The following is a 17,519-nucleotide window of genomic DNA, read 5'->3' as shown; positions in this document are numbered from 1 at the left end:
AAATAAAGCCTACTTAAACTATCTCTTTTCCTTGGTCCACTACCTGTACCATTCATGCAACACTCAGCAACTTTTATCTTGCCTGCTTATGTACCTCACTAGATTGAGCTCGCTTCTCAGGAGTCAAAATCCAACTGACTATATTACTTCCAAGTCAGGTACTGGGGATATAAGATATAGGATTACTTACAGAACTTCTCAGGTTTTAAAATTCAAATACCTGTCCTCCATAATTAAAGAATCCAGAAGACACCAGCAATGCTTGCCAATATTAACGTCTTTCCCAACTTTTCTCCCATTAACACAAAGGCATATTGGGTACCAAGCTAGGCTAATAGCCTTTACCAAAAAAGCTCTGATAAGCAAAAAAGTACATAGGAAATTTCATATGTAGAAATTGAGCACTAGGAAATTTCAATCCACCTACTGCTAAAAAGCAGTTGAAATCCTATCTAATAATGAGGGAATATGCTAATTGACCATCACACCCTCACAAAGATGGCGACACCCACAGCCAATAAGGAGGGAATATGCTAATTGACTGCCGTGCCCTCAAAGATGGAGGCACCCACAGCCACAAGATGGCAGCGCCCAGTTCCCTCAGCTCTGCTGGGGCGGCAAGCCTATGGCACGGCTGCGCACCTGCCTCCGGAGTCTCCCAGTGCCCTTAGTCCCCCAGCCTCCCAGGGCTGGCCCGAGGCACAGCCAAGCCTCGGATGGCGGTTGCTCAGCCAACACCCGAGGCGCAGGCAACCCTCGGATGGCAGCTGCCCAGCCAATGCCCGAGGCACAGGCAAGCCTCGGATGGTGGCTACCCAGCCGCCCAGGGCTACCCAAGGCTTAGGTAACCAGGGCGGGCTGAGGCTTGCACTGCCGGCAGTGGCAGCAGCAGAGGTGTGATGGGAGCGTCGCCTTCCCGATTGCCAGGTCGCCTCCCACCCCTGAGGGCTCCCAGACTGTAAGAGGGGGCAGGCCGGGCTGAGGGACCCCCAATCCAGTGCATGAATTTTCATGCAGTGGCCCTCTAGTAGAAAAATAATTTTCTTGCCCTAGTCAGTTTGGCTCAGTGGATAGGAGCATCAGCCCATGGACTCAGGTTTGACTTCTGATCAGAGGCATGTACTGAGGTTGCAGGCTCAATCCCTCGGCTTTGGTCAGGGCATGTGTGAGAGTCAATCAATTGATGTGTCTCTCTCACATCAATGTTTCTGTTTCTCCCCCTCCCTTCCACACTCTTTAAAAAAAAATCAATGGAAAAATATTCTCAAATGAGGATTAAAATAATAATTTTCTTAAAAACATAAAAAGGCTAAATAGGTAATGGGGAATTACTGAGCCAAAATCTAGATGAGAATCCAGACAGCCTAGAACTCAAAGCTTCTCTTTCTTTTAAGGCATTTACCAATCTGGAAGAAGTCTGAGCTGCACTTTCAGAAGCCTCATGGACTATAGGGGACAAAAATAAAAACCTAAGGCCAACTAAATGTGGGAACTCCCACCACAGACACCTTATGCCAGGATTCCAAAGTATTACACTTTCAAGATACAGGTAAAATAAAAGTAAACCTTCCTCAAGAAAAGGAGGAATCACCAGAAAAGCAGCTAAGTCAAACAGAGTCATGTAATATGTCAGAAAAAGTATTCAGAATAAGGGTCATACAGTTTATAAACTGGATGGATGAAAAAATCAACAACTTATATAAGAATCAAGAAGAAATAAAGAATGATATAGCTGCAATAAAAAACATCATGGAAAGTTTCAACAGTAGACTAGGAGAAGTGGAGGACCGAATTAGCGAATTAGAAGACAGGGAAGCAAAACACACCCAAACTTAACTGTAATTGGAGAAAAAAATTAAAAGACAGGAGGAGAGCCTAAGGGAACTTTGGAAAGAGGTCTTTTTTTTTTTTAATATATTTAATTGATTTTTTACAGAGAGGAAGGGAGAGGGATAGAGAGCTAGAAACATCGATGAGAGAGAAACATCGACCAGCTGCCTCCTGCACACCCCCCACTGGGGATGTGCCCGCAACCAAGGTACATGCCCTTGACCGGAACCGAACCTGGGACCCCTCAGTCCGCAGACCGACGCTCTATCCACTGAGCCAAACCAGTTTCGGCAACATCATACTCAATGGGCAAAAATTACTAAAACCATTTTACCTAAGAACAGGAATGAGACAGGGATGCCCACTTTCACTACTGCAAGTGCTAGCCATAGCAATTAGACAAGAAGAAATAAAAGGTATCAAAATTGGAAAAGAAGACGTAAAACTGTAATTATTTGCAGATGACATGATGCTGTACATAGAAAACCCTAAAAACTCCATGAAAAAATTATTAGACTTAATAAATGAATTTGGCAATGTAGCAGGATACAAAATTAATGCCAAGAAATCTATGGCATTTTTATACACCAATAGTGAACTTACAGAAAGAGAGATTAAAAAAATATCCCATTTACCATCACACCAAAAAAATTAAGATACCTAGGAATAAACTTAACTAAGGAGGTAAAAGACCTGTACTCGGAAAACTACAGGATACTGAAAAAAGAGATAGAAGACACATAAACAGATAGAAGAACATATCATGTTCATGGATTCATAGAATCAACATTAAAATGTCCATACCACTCAAAGCAATCTATAGATTCAATGTACTTCCCATTAAAATACCAACAGCATATTTCACAGACCTAGGACGAACTCTCCAAAAATTCATCTGGAATAAAAAGAGATCCCGAATAGCTGCAGCAATCCTCAGAAAGAAGAACAAAGTAGGAGGGATCTCAATACCAGATATCAAGCTGTATTACAAAGCCACTGTTCTCAAAACTGCCTGGTACTGGCACAAGAACAGACATATAGACCAATGGAATAGAATAGAGAACCCAGAAATTGACCCAAACCACTATGCTCAATTAATATTTGACAAAGGAGGCAAGAACATACAAGACAGTCACTTCAATAAATGGTGTTGGGAAAATTGGACAGATACATGCAAAAAAATGAAACTAGATCACCAACTTAGACCATTCACAAAAATAAACTCAAAATGGATAAAGGACTTTTATTTATTTAAAAAAATTTTTCCATTTTTTTATTAAGGTATTATGATAAAGGACTTTTAAACATAAGAAGGGAAACCATAAAAACATTAGAGGAATCCACAGGCAGCAAAATATCAGACATATGCCGAAGCATTATCTTTACTGATACAGCTCCTAGGGCAATGGAAACTAAAGAGAAAATAAACAAATGGGACTACATCAAAATTAAAAGCTTCTGTACAGCAAAAGAAACCATCAAAAAAACAAGAAAGCCCACTGCATGGGAGAACATATTTGCCAGTGTTATCTCTGATAAGTGTTTAATCTCCAACATTTACAGGGAACTCATACACCTTAACAAAGGAAGATAAACAACCCAATCACCAATCAAAAAATGGGCAATGGACCTAAATAGATACTTTTCGAAAGAGGACATAAGGAAGGCCAAGAGACAAATGAAAACATGTTCAAAGTCACTAATCATCCGAGAGATGCAATTCAAAATGACAATGCGGTACCATCTCACACCTGTCAGGATGGCTATCATCAACAAATCAACAAATGACAAGTGCTGGTGAGGATGCAGAGTCCCCTCCTGCACTGCTGGTGGGAATGCAGACTGGTGCAGGCACTGTGGAGAACAATATGGAGTTTCCTCAAAAAACAAAAAATGGACCTCTCATTTGACCCAGTGATTCCACTTCTAGGAATATATCCCAAGAAACTAGAAACACCAATCAGAAAGGATACATGCACCCCTATGTTCATAGCAGTGCAATTTACAATAGCTAAGATTTGGAAATAGCCTAAGTGCCCATAAGCAGATGAATGGATTAAAAAACTGTGGTACATCTACACAATGGAATACTATGCTGCGGTAAAAAAGGAATTCTTACCATTTGCAACAGCATGGATGGAACTGGAGAGCATTATGCTAAGTGAAATAAGCCAGTCAGAGAAAGATAAATATCACATGATCTCACTCATTTGTGGAATATAATGAACAACATAAACTGATGATCAAAAACAGATCCACAGACAGAGAAGCATCAATCAGACCATCAAACCTCAGAGGGAAGGCAGGGGAAAGTGAGGGTAAGAGGGAAAGATCAACCAAAGGACTTGTATGCATGCATATAAGCCTAACTAATGGACACAGACACCAGGGGGGTGAGGGCATGAGTGGGGGGCAATGGGATAAAGACACATAGGTATGTAATAACTTAAGGGGAAAAAAAGTAAACCTTTCTCACATGGACTGGATACCTGATTGTGTGCCATCTGGATGACCCAGGGAACCTCCAGCCTTCAATCTGAATTAAGGAAGTTTGGGACTATTCCCAGCCACAGGCAACAAGAAATCCCTCTTAGAGGTAAGTATGTCATCCTTGTCCTGTTTATTTCTACAAATAACTTTTCAAATATACTGTCCAGCTCACAGATAACCTGGCATGAAAACAGACAAGGCACTATAAACGACAATCAGTAAAAAACAAGAGACCCATGAAGACTTCAGGTATTAAAATTTTAGACAAAGTTATCACACCCTCCCTTCAATAAAGTGCTAATTATTTACAAGTGTGGATTGAGGTGCTTAGCTAGAGCTCTTTCCCTAAGTAAACTTGTTCCTTTCTTCCTGAAGGTGTCAACCTTATCCAAGATCCAGTTTAACTGCAGCTATAGTAGACTGCAATGTTCTCAGAAGCTGTTTTCAAGGAATCATCACGACAGCAAAGAAATCAGTTCCTAAGAACAATATTTAACCAACTCTCTTTAAACCCATGCTATGTTCTGATAAACATGAAATTCTCATAATCCACTTTTGTATCAAAATTTTCAAAATTAAATATGCCAAAGGTAAAATAACTAGTCATTCTAAGGCTTTCCCCCTCTAATAGTATACTCTCTGTCCCCATCCTTTAGAACCATCGCTCTAAAAAGTTCATTTCTTTTTCTATAACTCACTTTGGCAGTCAATTTTCATTTGTAGGAAGAGGGTTTTTTCATCACACTTCAAATTGATGTGTAACTCCCCTAGGAATTATAAATTAGGAAATGTCCATGACGCATGGTGCTTGTCATTTGTGAGCTTTTCAAATTCATATCAATGCTGCAGTGCAGGGGCTCACAAACCTTTCTGGAAAGGGCCAGAAAGTATTTTCAACTCTGTGGCCCATACTGTCTGTCTCTGGAGTTGCAGTGTGAAAGCAGCCAGGTGCAAATGAATAGGTGTGGCAGTGTTCAAATAAAACTTTATTTACAAAAACAGGCCACAGTTTGCTGGCCCCTGATTTAGTGAATAACAAAATACAGATTCACTGAAAGGCATCACTGAATTCATTTGTCATTCATCTTTTATTGTTTTCTTAGTCAAACACTTAAAGTACAAATTCTAATAAGAGAATGTGAAATTCTGTTGTTAACAAAGGGCTCTTCATACTGGAAAGTTGAGAATCACTGCTGCAGAAAGGAAGATTTTGGTCTTCAGAGCTGATGAAGACCACTGTAAAGAAACCTCCTGTAACATTTTCAAGTGCAGAGCCTATGTCCCAAGCTGTGCTAAATACCTTCTTGACATGAATTAACTTAATCTTGCATTTATTTGAAAACAAAAACCCAACGATGTACATACAATTAATCTGTTTTACAGATAAGAAAACTATGGCTCAGAAAGTTCAGTAACTTGGCAAGACTCACATAGTAAAATAGTGGCAGGGCAGACTAAAGTCTAGGGTTATAAACATCCAAAGGCCATTCCTTTAACTGGTAGACTAACCAACCAATCCTTCCTGGTGGGCAGGAAGCTTCACCATGTGTGGAAGCTGGCCCAAATTCTTATATCCCCTGATGTTCTTCTTGGGGAGCTCTTAACAGTTATCACTGTCTCAGAACTCTGATCTCCCCTGTACTCCTCTAACTTAGGGAGGGACACTTACTCCTTACATTGTCCTTAAACTTAAGGCTTTACTTAAAGAGGATAACTAAAACAAAAACACAGAATATTTTAACTTACTAGATATGGCTATTCTGAGACTACTTCTTCCCTACTTATCCTCATGAGACAAAGATACTTCCCTACTTGGGAATGTGCCTTAGTTCAGATTCTAGAAATCAAGGTCTAGAGAAAAACTCCTTTTGCTAGTCTAAAAGGCCTATCTTACAGGTCCCCATTTTCTGTTCTAGGATCTGTCTTTTACCTGGATAAAACACTAAGCAAACATGTCTAGTCTCTTTAGAGGAGATCCCCAAATCCAGCCATGGTGGTGTGGTCTTACCATGTGGCCCCCAAAAGCAACCATATCATAATACAATAGCATGTCATTTTCCTTACAGAAACTTAACTCTATTTCCCAGCCAGAAGCTATTCAGTAGGAACGGGGCTGACACTCACAATACTGAGTGAGCACATCACACTGATTCTGTAACAAGAAGACTTAAGTGAGGCAGTGTTCCCTATTCCTGATCCATCCTTCAGGACTTCTGACGGCCCCCACAGCTGCGCTGCCCTTGTTTTGGTGTGGCTACCCCACTGTAAGGCCACTCCCATTACTGCCGCTACTATGTTCCTCTTTCAGGAACAAGTGACTACCCTGAAAAAAGAAGAGATAAAATAAATTGCCCTTCAAATATGAAGTAAAAAAATTCTTTAATTATCAAAAGATCACTGTTGGGCTTTAAAAAAAAGTCTGTAACTCTTAAATGTAATGTTAAACTGGGGAAGTGGTTATAGCAGCTTCACATAAATTATTTTAATAAACATCATCACAGTATTAAGAAGGCAAGGTAAACAAATAGCTTGAGTATTTTATTTGTTTGCAACTAAGCTTGTTAACACTATATAATGAAAATGTACAAAGAATAACGTTGCAGTTTTTGGTTAGATTTAAGTCAAAGACATTCATTAATAAGGAATCTTCCAATGTGAATATTCCAGAAATTATCTCTAAGCCATCTGATCAGAACTGTCTCTGAATATTACCTTACTTTGGAAGGTATTGGCATACATTTTAATTACACTCAGATTTTTCAAAATAAGCTGTAATTAAAAAAACTATTCTATATTCAAACTAAAACAATTTTAATAGAACTTTCCTTTCCAGAAACAATAATAAACGAAACAAGGCATTTGTAAAATGTGGTCCTGAACAAGTCACAGTAAAAAATAAATGTATACTTAACTTCCACCTCCTCAAAACAGAGGCTACTTTCTGTTCCTCAGCCTTGAAAACAAGGTGAAGAACAGTCTGTAAGCAACTTTGGGCAGGGGGTTGCCAAAACAAAGCTCAAGCAGTTGAACATGGACACCTCTTAAAAGAATTTGGGAGAAGCTGACCAAAGGATCCAAATCTGTATGTAATAACTGACACAAAGGTGAGGTGGCTCCTCCCAAGTAGCAGTGCTGCCGGGCCTGGCCCAGCCCCAGCCCATGCTCACCTGGTCTGTGCTCCCAAGAAAACCCTGATGCTCCTGCTCTAGGGGAGACTTTTTCTTTTTAGAGGTTCAGTGTCCAGGGAGCTCTCTGTGTGGATGAGGTGAGCACAGACTCCACATGGGTATTTTAAGGCTTGGAGTCAAAGTATCTTTCCAATACAGCTAGGCAGATTCCATGTGTCAAATGGTCCGTCTCCAGTTTGTTCTAATTCCTCACCACGCATTTATAGACCTAGGACCACAGACCTTTGCTATGTCATCTAATCACATCTGATGTCCATCCTAATGTATGATTCATATTCTGTGCCTGAAAACAGTCCCTGTATTTAACAATACCTACACATAAAACAACCCACTGTTACAACTTACATGGTCACAAAACATTAATGATCTTCTGTAGATCAAGCAAATGTTTTTAACCATAATTGTCGTGCATCAAATTCACAGCCAGAATCCCCAAGATCAAAAAAATTTGCACAATACAAATAATAACTTAAAATACACATACATACATATACATACACTCTCATACACACTTCTTACAGAATGTGCTTGGGGAAACTCCATTTGTTGAGTGCCACTGAGGGCATATTTTGCAAAACTGCTGCTCCAGGTATTTTGCTTCGAAAATCTATCACAGTAGGGCACAGCTGTTTATTGGATGAGCAGAAAAGAAAGATATGCTTGTGGCAACCAGAAAGTTTTAAGGTCTTTCAAGTTGTATAAAATGGACCTGCAGAAACCTTTAAGTGTTCTCAGGATGCAAAGTTGGAGCTGAAATGTGATATCAAACCAGTTGCAAAAAGTGCACAGCAGCCATCTCTTGAGGTCAAACCTGGTACCCAGATATGCAAGAAAGCTTCAGGACACATCTATAAATTAGAAATAAAGAAACAAAAACATGTAAAAATACTAAAAAACATAGGGTTGTCCTTTTTAAATAACAACTAATGGTAAATGTGATAAACTGCATGGAGAATATGAATCACCACTTAAAAGGTCCTACATTCTTAAGAATTTAAGAAATCTGAGTCAGGTTCAGTGGATATACAGTTATTATAATTTATGTTTTGAGTACCTGGTAGTTGCAAGATGTTTAGAATTAAGAAATTCTGATCACACTCTTGACAAGTAAGCCTAAGAAATCAACTTTCATAAATTAACAATTGAAATTACCTTTCTGGGGAAAAGCCAGGTAATAAACAAATTGGTACTGGAGTTAGACTACCTAGGTTTCAATCTTGGCTGAACCACTAGCTACATAAGCTTGGACAAATTAACTTCTTTACTTCTTTAAATGCTATCGTTACTTGTATAACAATAACAGTTCTTCCCTCATAGGGTATGGCCTGGTGCTAGGCATGTAAGTATTCTTTAAGTGCTAGCTATTATTTTACTTCACAAGGGCTTTTTGCTATCAGAAGACAAGGTACTCAGTTTTAAAATTTTGCTCTTGAAAGTTGGGTAATTCAAAGAAAACTTGGCAATACTTACAGCTTGTGGGCCGTGTTCCGTATCGTCGCATAATCTGATCGTGTGTGAATTTCACAAAAGATTCATATTGTTCTGTGAGGGGAAAGACAGTATATACTATCCCCGGAAACTCTCCCCCACTTTTCAAGAATCAAGTGTCAGGATCACATCTAGCTTCCCTGTTTAAATTATTTATTCCCAGGACCTCCTTATAACAGTCACTCTTGAGATTTGTTACTTCCTCTTAGATGCCAGACCCAAATCCCTGGCTCCTAGATTTAACCACTGATCATTTATAACATAACATTTTCCTAATAATCTTGTGCTGTAATTCTATCCCCTACTAATGTCTTCCTAAGACAGATAGACATGATCACTACTATGCCAGCAAATTTTAGGGTATCTCCTATAAAACATGAAGCTTGAAGCCCTTTGCTGCACTCTACCGTGGCTATAAATTCCATCATACACATTGAGTGAAAAGGTGGGATGGCTAAAAGCTAGGAGAAAATTCCATACTACCTAATTATAGTTTGTTCTACAGAAGTGCCTTAGAGCCAGCTGGTCTGAACAATTTTGGGGTGGTGGTAGGAGGGGCGAATGATATACTAGTTTCTTCTTATAATATATATTATTAGTATATTAAAGAAATTCTACTATAAAGAAACCCATTTAATTTTGTTGCTAACCCCAACAGTTCTCAATTTACAGCAGGCCTATTAACATTCTGAGGCACCACATGGTGTGGGTCATCAAATTAGGAAACAAGGAAGACTTTGCTGCCTAAAATCTCTCGATCACAACCCTCCTCTTTCACTAAACAGGTACTTTCTATTCCTGATTCAGATCCCTTCCTTTCAGAAAAGGCTCTAACTTGTTGCCACCATTAATCACTCCTTTTGTTCTTGCCTAAGCGGTGCTTTCCAAACTTTATGCTAATGTACCTCCAAATCACAGGATGCCTAACTTCCCACACCCACTAAGTGACTCTCACCAGGAAGTTTGATTATGTTAACTATTTTCCACACCTCCCAATCATCTATTGATGGTCAGCACTATCCCAACCACCTGTTTACATGCCAGCTAACCCAAACAGTCTACTCAATGCCTTTGTTCATATGAAAAATTCTCAGAAAAGCTTGGCTTATCTTTTTTCAGAAATGTAAATAAAAAGTCCTTCCATATAATATATAAATGAAACATGTACAACCACCAAAAGGAATAACTTAATAATCATAATTCATTAAGTCTTCTTGCATGATGTCCTACACCTAAATTATCATTTACTTACTTGGGATTAATCCTTACTGAACCTTATTAACAATGGCACAGCCACCACCTCAGCCTACCTGCTAGTTTGGTATTGAGGATGTGCTCGTACTCCTCCCGAATTTTATCTTCGTAGTCTTTTAGGAGACGCTCACATATGATTCCAACTTGTCGGAGAGTAAAGGTGGGCTGGTCCTTCTTCATCCAGGAGGAACCTGGCCAACAGACAAATCTAGTTTACAAATTCTAGTTCTAAAGTTCAGAATTAATAACATCATGCAAACAGCCCTAGGATATAAAAATTGTTTATAAAAATGATATTTTCACTAATTTACATGAAATATTTCCACAAAATTCTCTGAGTTTCTGACATTTGTTTTACAAAGCAAGGACAAAGGTAAACTGAGAAGAGAAACAACACGTATCCAAGTTGTTCTGATGCCATAACAACCAGAGTCCATACTCAATGCTCATTTGGTCAAGAATAAGAATAAAAAGTTTAAAGCTGATATAAAGCCTCTAGTCTAGGTTAAGAAAAGTAGATTCACTGCATGAGAGCTACCCAGATTCTTGGAGATCACCTACACCTATGTTTAACCAAGGTGGTGCATCATAATTACCGGTGGAACTAGTTCTGGGATAGGGCTTCAGAATCTTTTAAGTTCCAGGGTGATTTTGATAAGAAAAGAATTCTGACACTTATGGAGAGCAAATGACTTGCTCAATATAAAAAATTGTTAGCAAAGTCATCGAAATATGAATGAAGGGGACAATTAACCACTACACATCTCATCCTTGATCCCTTTTGAATCTGGGCCAAGAAGAGTGAAATGTTTATAAGATAGTAGTTAGGAACCAAAATATCCACTGGAAAGCCAGAAAACATAGAAATTGACTTCCTGATCATGATTTTTTTAAAAAGCAGCTCCATTGGTAGTCCAATTCTGAGTTGTTTTTCAAGGCTTAACCTGGAATTTGTTTCTTTGGCCTTTAGTCTATAAAAATATTCAACAGCCTGAAACAAATAATTTTTTTGCTTAAACCAATTTTTTTTTCTCTACAAATGAAACCTGACCAAAATATCTAGCCAGTCATTATCTGTACTTGTTTCTCTACCCATAACATATTCTATTACTTCAAAATTAGCTCTAGCCAGTTTGGCTCAGTGGACAGTGTGAGCCCATGGACTGAAGAGTCCCGGGTTTGATTCTAGTCAAGGGACTTATACAGGGTCGTATATAAATCCCTGACCCTGGTTGGGGTGCATGCAGGAGACAATCAATGTGTCTCTCTCACATCGATGTTCTGTCTTTCCCCTCCCCTTTCCACTCTCTCTAAAAACAAAAACAAAATTACATTACTAAAATTGAGACTTGTTAGCTATAACCATTGAAAGGTCTACCACTTATGTATGTGCAAGAGCAATTAGAAAAGGGGTTGTTTCAGAGCCAAAATCTTTGGGTTATAAGAGGATTTTTAAAAAATCATTTGCGGTGAAAGTGACATAAAGTGAACAATTTAGTATAGTCACAACATTGTACAACCACCACCTCTATCTAGTTTCAAAACATTTCTACTACTCCCAAGAAACACCACTTACCCATTAAGTGGTCCCTGTCATTTTAAATATCATATACAAACTCTTAAATGGGATGTGCAAATTAAAGTATTCTTACCTGGAGAACTAGGCGCTGTGAGTGCTGAGGAGTGAGGCTGACTTTCTGAAGTACAAGCTTCATTCTGATTAAGAACAACTTCTAATTGTCTCCACCTCTGGTAACGACTATATTCTTGTTTTATGTTCTGAAAAATTTGCTCTAAATAAAAAAAGAAACACACTTGAGCATTCACTTTGAGTCATTTCTTCTTATCCTTCTCCCCATGTAATAAATATTAACAAGAAAAATATTTATACTGAATAAAGCATTCCTCCTTTAACCCCCAAAGTGTGCCCTCTTATTATCACTACTAGAGGCCCAGTGCACGAAATTCGTGCAGGGGGAGGGGGGCGTCCCTCAGTCAGACCTGCACCCTCTCCAATCTGGGACCCCTCAGGGGATGTCCGACTGCCAGGACCGCTGGCTCCTAGCCGCTCGCCTGCCTGCCTGCCTGATGGCCCCTAACCGCCCTCCCCTGCTGGCCTCATTGCCCCTAACCACCTCTGCCTCGGCCCCTGCCATCAGGGCTTTGTCTGGAAGACGTCTGGTCTAATTAGCATATTACCCTTTTATTAGTATAGATTTCAACAATATGTAGAGTAGCAGTTATTTTGGCATAAGCCACTCAGACAATTCTCTTCGCTTGTTTCCTGAAGACCAGAGCTGCTGTTTGCTGTAGCAGTAACTACAACTTACAAGGAAAAAAAGTTCTTCACCTAATAGGGAACTATTTTTTATCTCCCTTCAGTTGCACAATTTCACAAACCAGAGTACTAGGGGTGAGTCTCTTACGACCCAAGGCCTTCTAACAGCAAAACTCTTGTCCTGTTTGGACTAAGATCTTTAGAGAAGAGGAAAGCAGAAACCACTATGTTTATAGCTGGAGGAAGATCTGAAATTTATTGCTTGGAATTCATGAACAGGACTTAAAAGAGAACTTTCTGATTTTATAAGAGGCAATATTTGGTAGGATTCAAGTTACTATTCTGAGTCAAGGTAACAAAAAAAACAAACACTATTAAAAGGAGTTCAGGACACACAAATACTAACCACCTTGAAGTACATCCTAGAGACAACACAGAATCTGGAAGGATGTGGTTTTCAAGTTTTTTTTTTTGTTTTTTTTTTTTTTTGTGGTAGAATGTATATTCACTTTTCAGATAATAAAGGCTCCTAAAACCCAGAAAATTATATTACCCACCCGAACTCACATTATTCTAATGTATACCTTACTCTAGGTGTATTATTATTTTTTAATAGGGAGGAGGAAGTGTTAATTCTATTTGCTACTTCCTAGATGTGTGACTATGACCTTGGGAAGTCATTCAAGATCTTTAGCCTAGTTCTTCAATATAAATACTAAATGTCTGCCCAATAAAGTTGTGAGAATCAAAAATCGAAGATATTAATGCCGTAACAAATGATAGTACAGCCCAGGAACTGACATGAATTCAAAGTAGCTCCACACATAACTAAACACTCAGCCTAAACACTGGAACAATGCAGTATTTGGCAAAGCTTTCCTTTAAGAATGCTGTAAAGTTCATGTGTTAGATCTCTCAATTTATGAAGTCTTTGCTTCATCTTTAAAATATATTCTCCAAGCACACATGTGCCAGATGCAATACAAGGTTGTAAGTAATTGCAGACTTGAAACAAGAAAGAACAAGTATGAGGACAAGGCTCCTGAAAACAGAAGATCTTTGATAAACTTTTCACTGCCTCCTGCATGGCAAAGTGAACAAATGGAAAGATACAATTTTGAGGCTGGAAGAACTTGCAAGTCCAAGAATCTAAACATGGTATACACAGGAGAAAAATAAGGAAGCAGATGTGATTTTCTTCCCAAGAAGGCCATATATAACAGGCAAAGGCATTTAAAAAAAAGAAAAATGCAAATTTCTGCTCTGGCCTGCTCTAGGGTTCAGCTGGTTGAGCACTGTCCCATGCACTGAAAGGTCCCTGGTTTGATTCCAGCTCAAGGCACAAGCCCTGGAAGAGGGCTTGATCCTGAGTAGGGGGTATGCAAGAGGAAGCCAATCAATGTTTCTCTCTCCACACTCTTCCTCTCTCTAAAAATCAATAACAACATATTTTTTAAAAGAAAATTGCAAATTTATTTTTTTAAAAAGAGACGAATGGAAAAGGAGAGGGAGAGAGAGAAATATCAATGATGAGAATCACTGATAGGCTGCTTCTTGCATGCCCCATACTGGGGATGGAGCCCACAACCCCAGGCATGTGCCCTTACTGGTAATTGAACCAGGACCTCCTGGTTCATAGGTTGCCATTCAACCTAGCCACGCCAGCCAGGCACCAAGTTTCTTTTTTAACAGTGGGTAGTTTTTTTTTTTTTAAAATATATTTTATTGATTTTTCCACAGAGAGGAAGGGAGAGGGATAGAGAGCTAGAAACATCAATGAGAGAGAAACATCGACCAGCTGCCTCCTGCACACCCCCCACCGGGGATGTGCCCGCAACCAAGGTACATGCCCTTAACCGGAATCGAACCTGGGACCTTTCAGTCCGCAGGCTGACGCTCTATCCACTGAGCCAAACCGGTTTCGGCAACAGTGGGTAGTTTTAATCTTTGCCTCTCATTATTTGAGGTTGTGCTTCTAGGTTTTATCAGACTAAGTCCATTGTTTTTCCAGTTCCATCCCCCACTACAATCCAGTTGCAGTAAACTATCCTTTCCTTCATTTGTGGGTTTTCTGGCCTTTGCTCAAGCAATTTTGCTTTGCTTGAAATGGGGCTGTTTCTCCCCTTCCAATATTTAAGACCCAGCTAAAATGCTACCTCATTTGGAAGTTATTCCTGAACCCCTCAACTCATGATCAATTAATGCTTTGCATCTACTCACTCCATGTTTACAAATATCTTCGAGTTCAACAACCCCCCTCCATACCTCCATCCATCCACCTCACTCATTTAAGCAATAAAAGGTTTAATTTTATAGGGTTTTACCACAAAAAGTGCTATGACACATCTTTTTCTGAAGTAAAACATAGTCTCAGACCATTTCTGAGAGAATTGCACAACCTTTGAAATAATGACTAGGATTGTTACAGAGTAGAGCCACTGATTTTTAAATGCACTTTTCTATTAATTGGCTTTATTCTTTCTACTTGTATAGCAACTAATATTTCCTCCCCCATTCTTTTTTAATCCAGAGGGTATCTTTCACATAAGCCAAAGCATTAATGAATCATTCATACTCTGTTTCTTTCATAACAGAACCCTATTCTAATAATCATTAAGAAACATAACTGATCAATCTTTACAAATGAATACTTTATTTTTTAAAACTTAGGTTTATTGTAGAAAGTACTACAGATGTTCCCTTTTTTCCCCATTGACTCCCCCTTCTAGCCCACACCCACTGCCCATCCCAGGCCTTTACCACACTATTGTCTGTTATAAATGAATATTTTAAACAAAGTATTTTAACATAAAATGACCAAGAAGCTAGTTTGCATGATCTGTATGGCCAGATTAAATTTTAAGATTAAAAAAGTAGTGACCCCATTATAGCACTCTGCAAATTTTTAGGCTCCCAAATACATTCAGCAATCATTTATTATGCACTTGGTATAATGTGAAATACAATAAAATTAGTCTAGAGAGTAGTATTGGGAGAAATACAACATTTACATAATATTCATCAAGACAGATGGAGCAAGTATTCTATTTTATTGAAATTCTATTTGTAGCTGTAGGAGCTGTGGACAAAAAAAATTTTTTTTAAATCACCCTCTGCTTTTGAAGGACTTTTTACAAAAACTTCTGCAAACATTCTTGTTCAGTGCAACATAAGTGGTCTAGGAATTTAAGGTCGAACAGAGTTCCTCATGGAGCAGGGTTAGTCAGGTAATGGACCGAGATTTAAGAAAATTAGTGTATCTGGATTAGCAAATAGCAGAGGAAAACATGATGGAAGGCAAGAAGATATGGCTATAGTTGGTAAATCCTTTGAATGCCAGCATAAAAAAGAGGTGAACATGAGGATAGACTTGTCTAGGGCAGCCCGGCTGGCAACTGCAGGAACGTTGGTTAGAGAGGATGAGGGCCTGAAATCCGCATGGTGGATTTGCAGAGGAGGACATAAAGCCTACATTCACTGGTGACTGTAAGGGGGTGAAGAAAGAATGATTTTATGGCAATTCCAAGGTTTTGCTTATGCGTGAAAAACAGAAAGCACACAAAGAAACGACTTGCCAAAGTTCAGTTCGGAGACTCCCCCCATTTCCGGGTGCCCTTTAAACTGCTAAACATTAATTCTGGTGCATTTCCCCCTCAACTCCCACACAATGGTTAAATTTTTTTAGATTAACTTTTACTTTTTTGTCACATCAGCTCTCGCCTTTACTTGGCCAATGCCCTTACTTGAAGGCGAGTCTCTCTGCTCAGGATAGCTGAATTCCTCCTTCTGGAACCTCTGTATGTTTAAGGATTCTCAAATTCTAGCTAACGACCTACAAGCCATATATGGTACAATAGCCATACAATAAAAAAACATGTCCAGTCCCTTAGAATTAGTCAGGTTGAAATCGGATTCCCTAACTTCTGTGGCGGCCTCTGGGCCCTCAAGACTTCTGGAAATCAGGTCTCCCGACCAGCTCCAGTCCAGCGTGGAACAGCACGCACGCAGGCCCCCTCCCCGAAGCCGGCCTCCACCCCCCGCCCTCCAGGCCGGGTTCGTGAGTAGAATCCAATTTTCCATGGCCCACTGGGTCTCCAGGCGGCTCCGTGCAGGCCCAGGCGGCGGAGGCAGGAGGGGCTGGGGGACGGGGAGGGCCCGGAGCAGCCAGGGATATCCCCGTCTCCCTCCTGCTGCCCACCGTCTAGGCTCTCCAGCTCCAGGAACACCGAAAACGGGCTCTGTGGCCCCACCACCCCTCCCGGATGTTTCCCATCCCCGGAAGCGACCAGGCCCAGCGGCACCCCAGTTCCCTTTTCTCAGGACGAAGAAGGGGTCCGTGGGTAAATGAGCCCAGCGTCCATAACCCTCCCCCCCCCCCGCACCCCCCTCCAAATGCCCGGGCCTGGCTTCCTGCCAAGCCCGCAGCGTAGCTCACCCGGAGTCGGAAGGCGCCGCTCGCTGCCGGGCGGGACGGGCTGCTGGAGCGTCGGCGGTGGGGTCTGCATCTGAAGCGGCGGAGGCTCGGCGTCCGGGGGCCTGAGGCCCGGAGTGGGGCCGGGCAGCGGGGCGCAGCGCCGCCGCTTCGGGGAGCCCGGGCTCAGCAGCGCCGCCTCGAACTCCATGGGCCGTTTCAACGTCGCCCCGCACGCCATGCCGCTGACGGGCCAGGGACCAGGAGCCGACGCGGCTGTGACGGCGGCCCAACCTCCGCCTGCTCAGCGGAGCTCCCGAGCCAAGCCGGCTCCAATGGCGCCTCCAGCACCCGGCAGCGGCGCTGGCCCCGCCTCCTGTGACGTCACGGGCGTGCCCACCGCCAGGCCGGGGGTGGGGAGCCGGAAGAGGGCCACTCTGGGAGGGTCCATCAGCCACAGTCCGCCGCCGGCGCCCCCTACTGAGGAAATGGAACGGCCTGGGCGGAGAACTTGGTCACCAGGCAACGAAGGGAAGGCCCCCGCCTCCGCCCCTCCCAGGGTTCCAACCCCCACCCCATC

General features: G+C 41.0%; 1 protein-coding gene across 2 annotated transcripts; it reads right to left on the bottom strand.

Annotated features, from left to right (window-relative positions):
- Positions 1–6,843: 6,843 nt before the first annotated feature.
- On the bottom strand, positions 6,844–17,305 carry AKIRIN1 (akirin 1). 2 transcript variants are annotated; one of them, XM_008151164.3, is made up of 5 exons: positions 16,964–17,305; positions 11,903–12,043; positions 10,307–10,441; positions 8,979–9,050; positions 6,844–8,356 (listed from the first exon to the last, which is right to left on the bottom strand). In XM_008151164.3, the coding sequence occupies exons 1-5, from the start codon at positions 17,178–17,180 to the stop codon at positions 8,346–8,348; spliced, it is 576 nt and encodes a 191-aa protein (XP_008149386.1). In that variant the 5' UTR covers positions 17,181–17,305; the 3' UTR covers positions 6,844–8,345. The 2 variants fall into 2 exon arrangements, with proteins under 2 accessions (XP_008149386.1, XP_054576735.1); XM_054720760.1 differs by lacking the exon at positions 8,979–9,050.
- Positions 17,306–17,519: the final 214 nt, after the last annotated feature.

Source organism: Eptesicus fuscus, chromosome 9 (assembly GCF_027574615.1).
Source record: "Eptesicus fuscus isolate TK198812 chromosome 9, DD_ASM_mEF_20220401, whole genome shotgun sequence".
NCBI classification, from domain to species: domain Eukaryota; kingdom Metazoa; phylum Chordata; class Mammalia; order Chiroptera; family Vespertilionidae; genus Eptesicus; species Eptesicus fuscus.
Note: the sequence above shows the minus strand (reverse complement) of the source record. Positions and strands in the feature narration are given on the sequence as shown.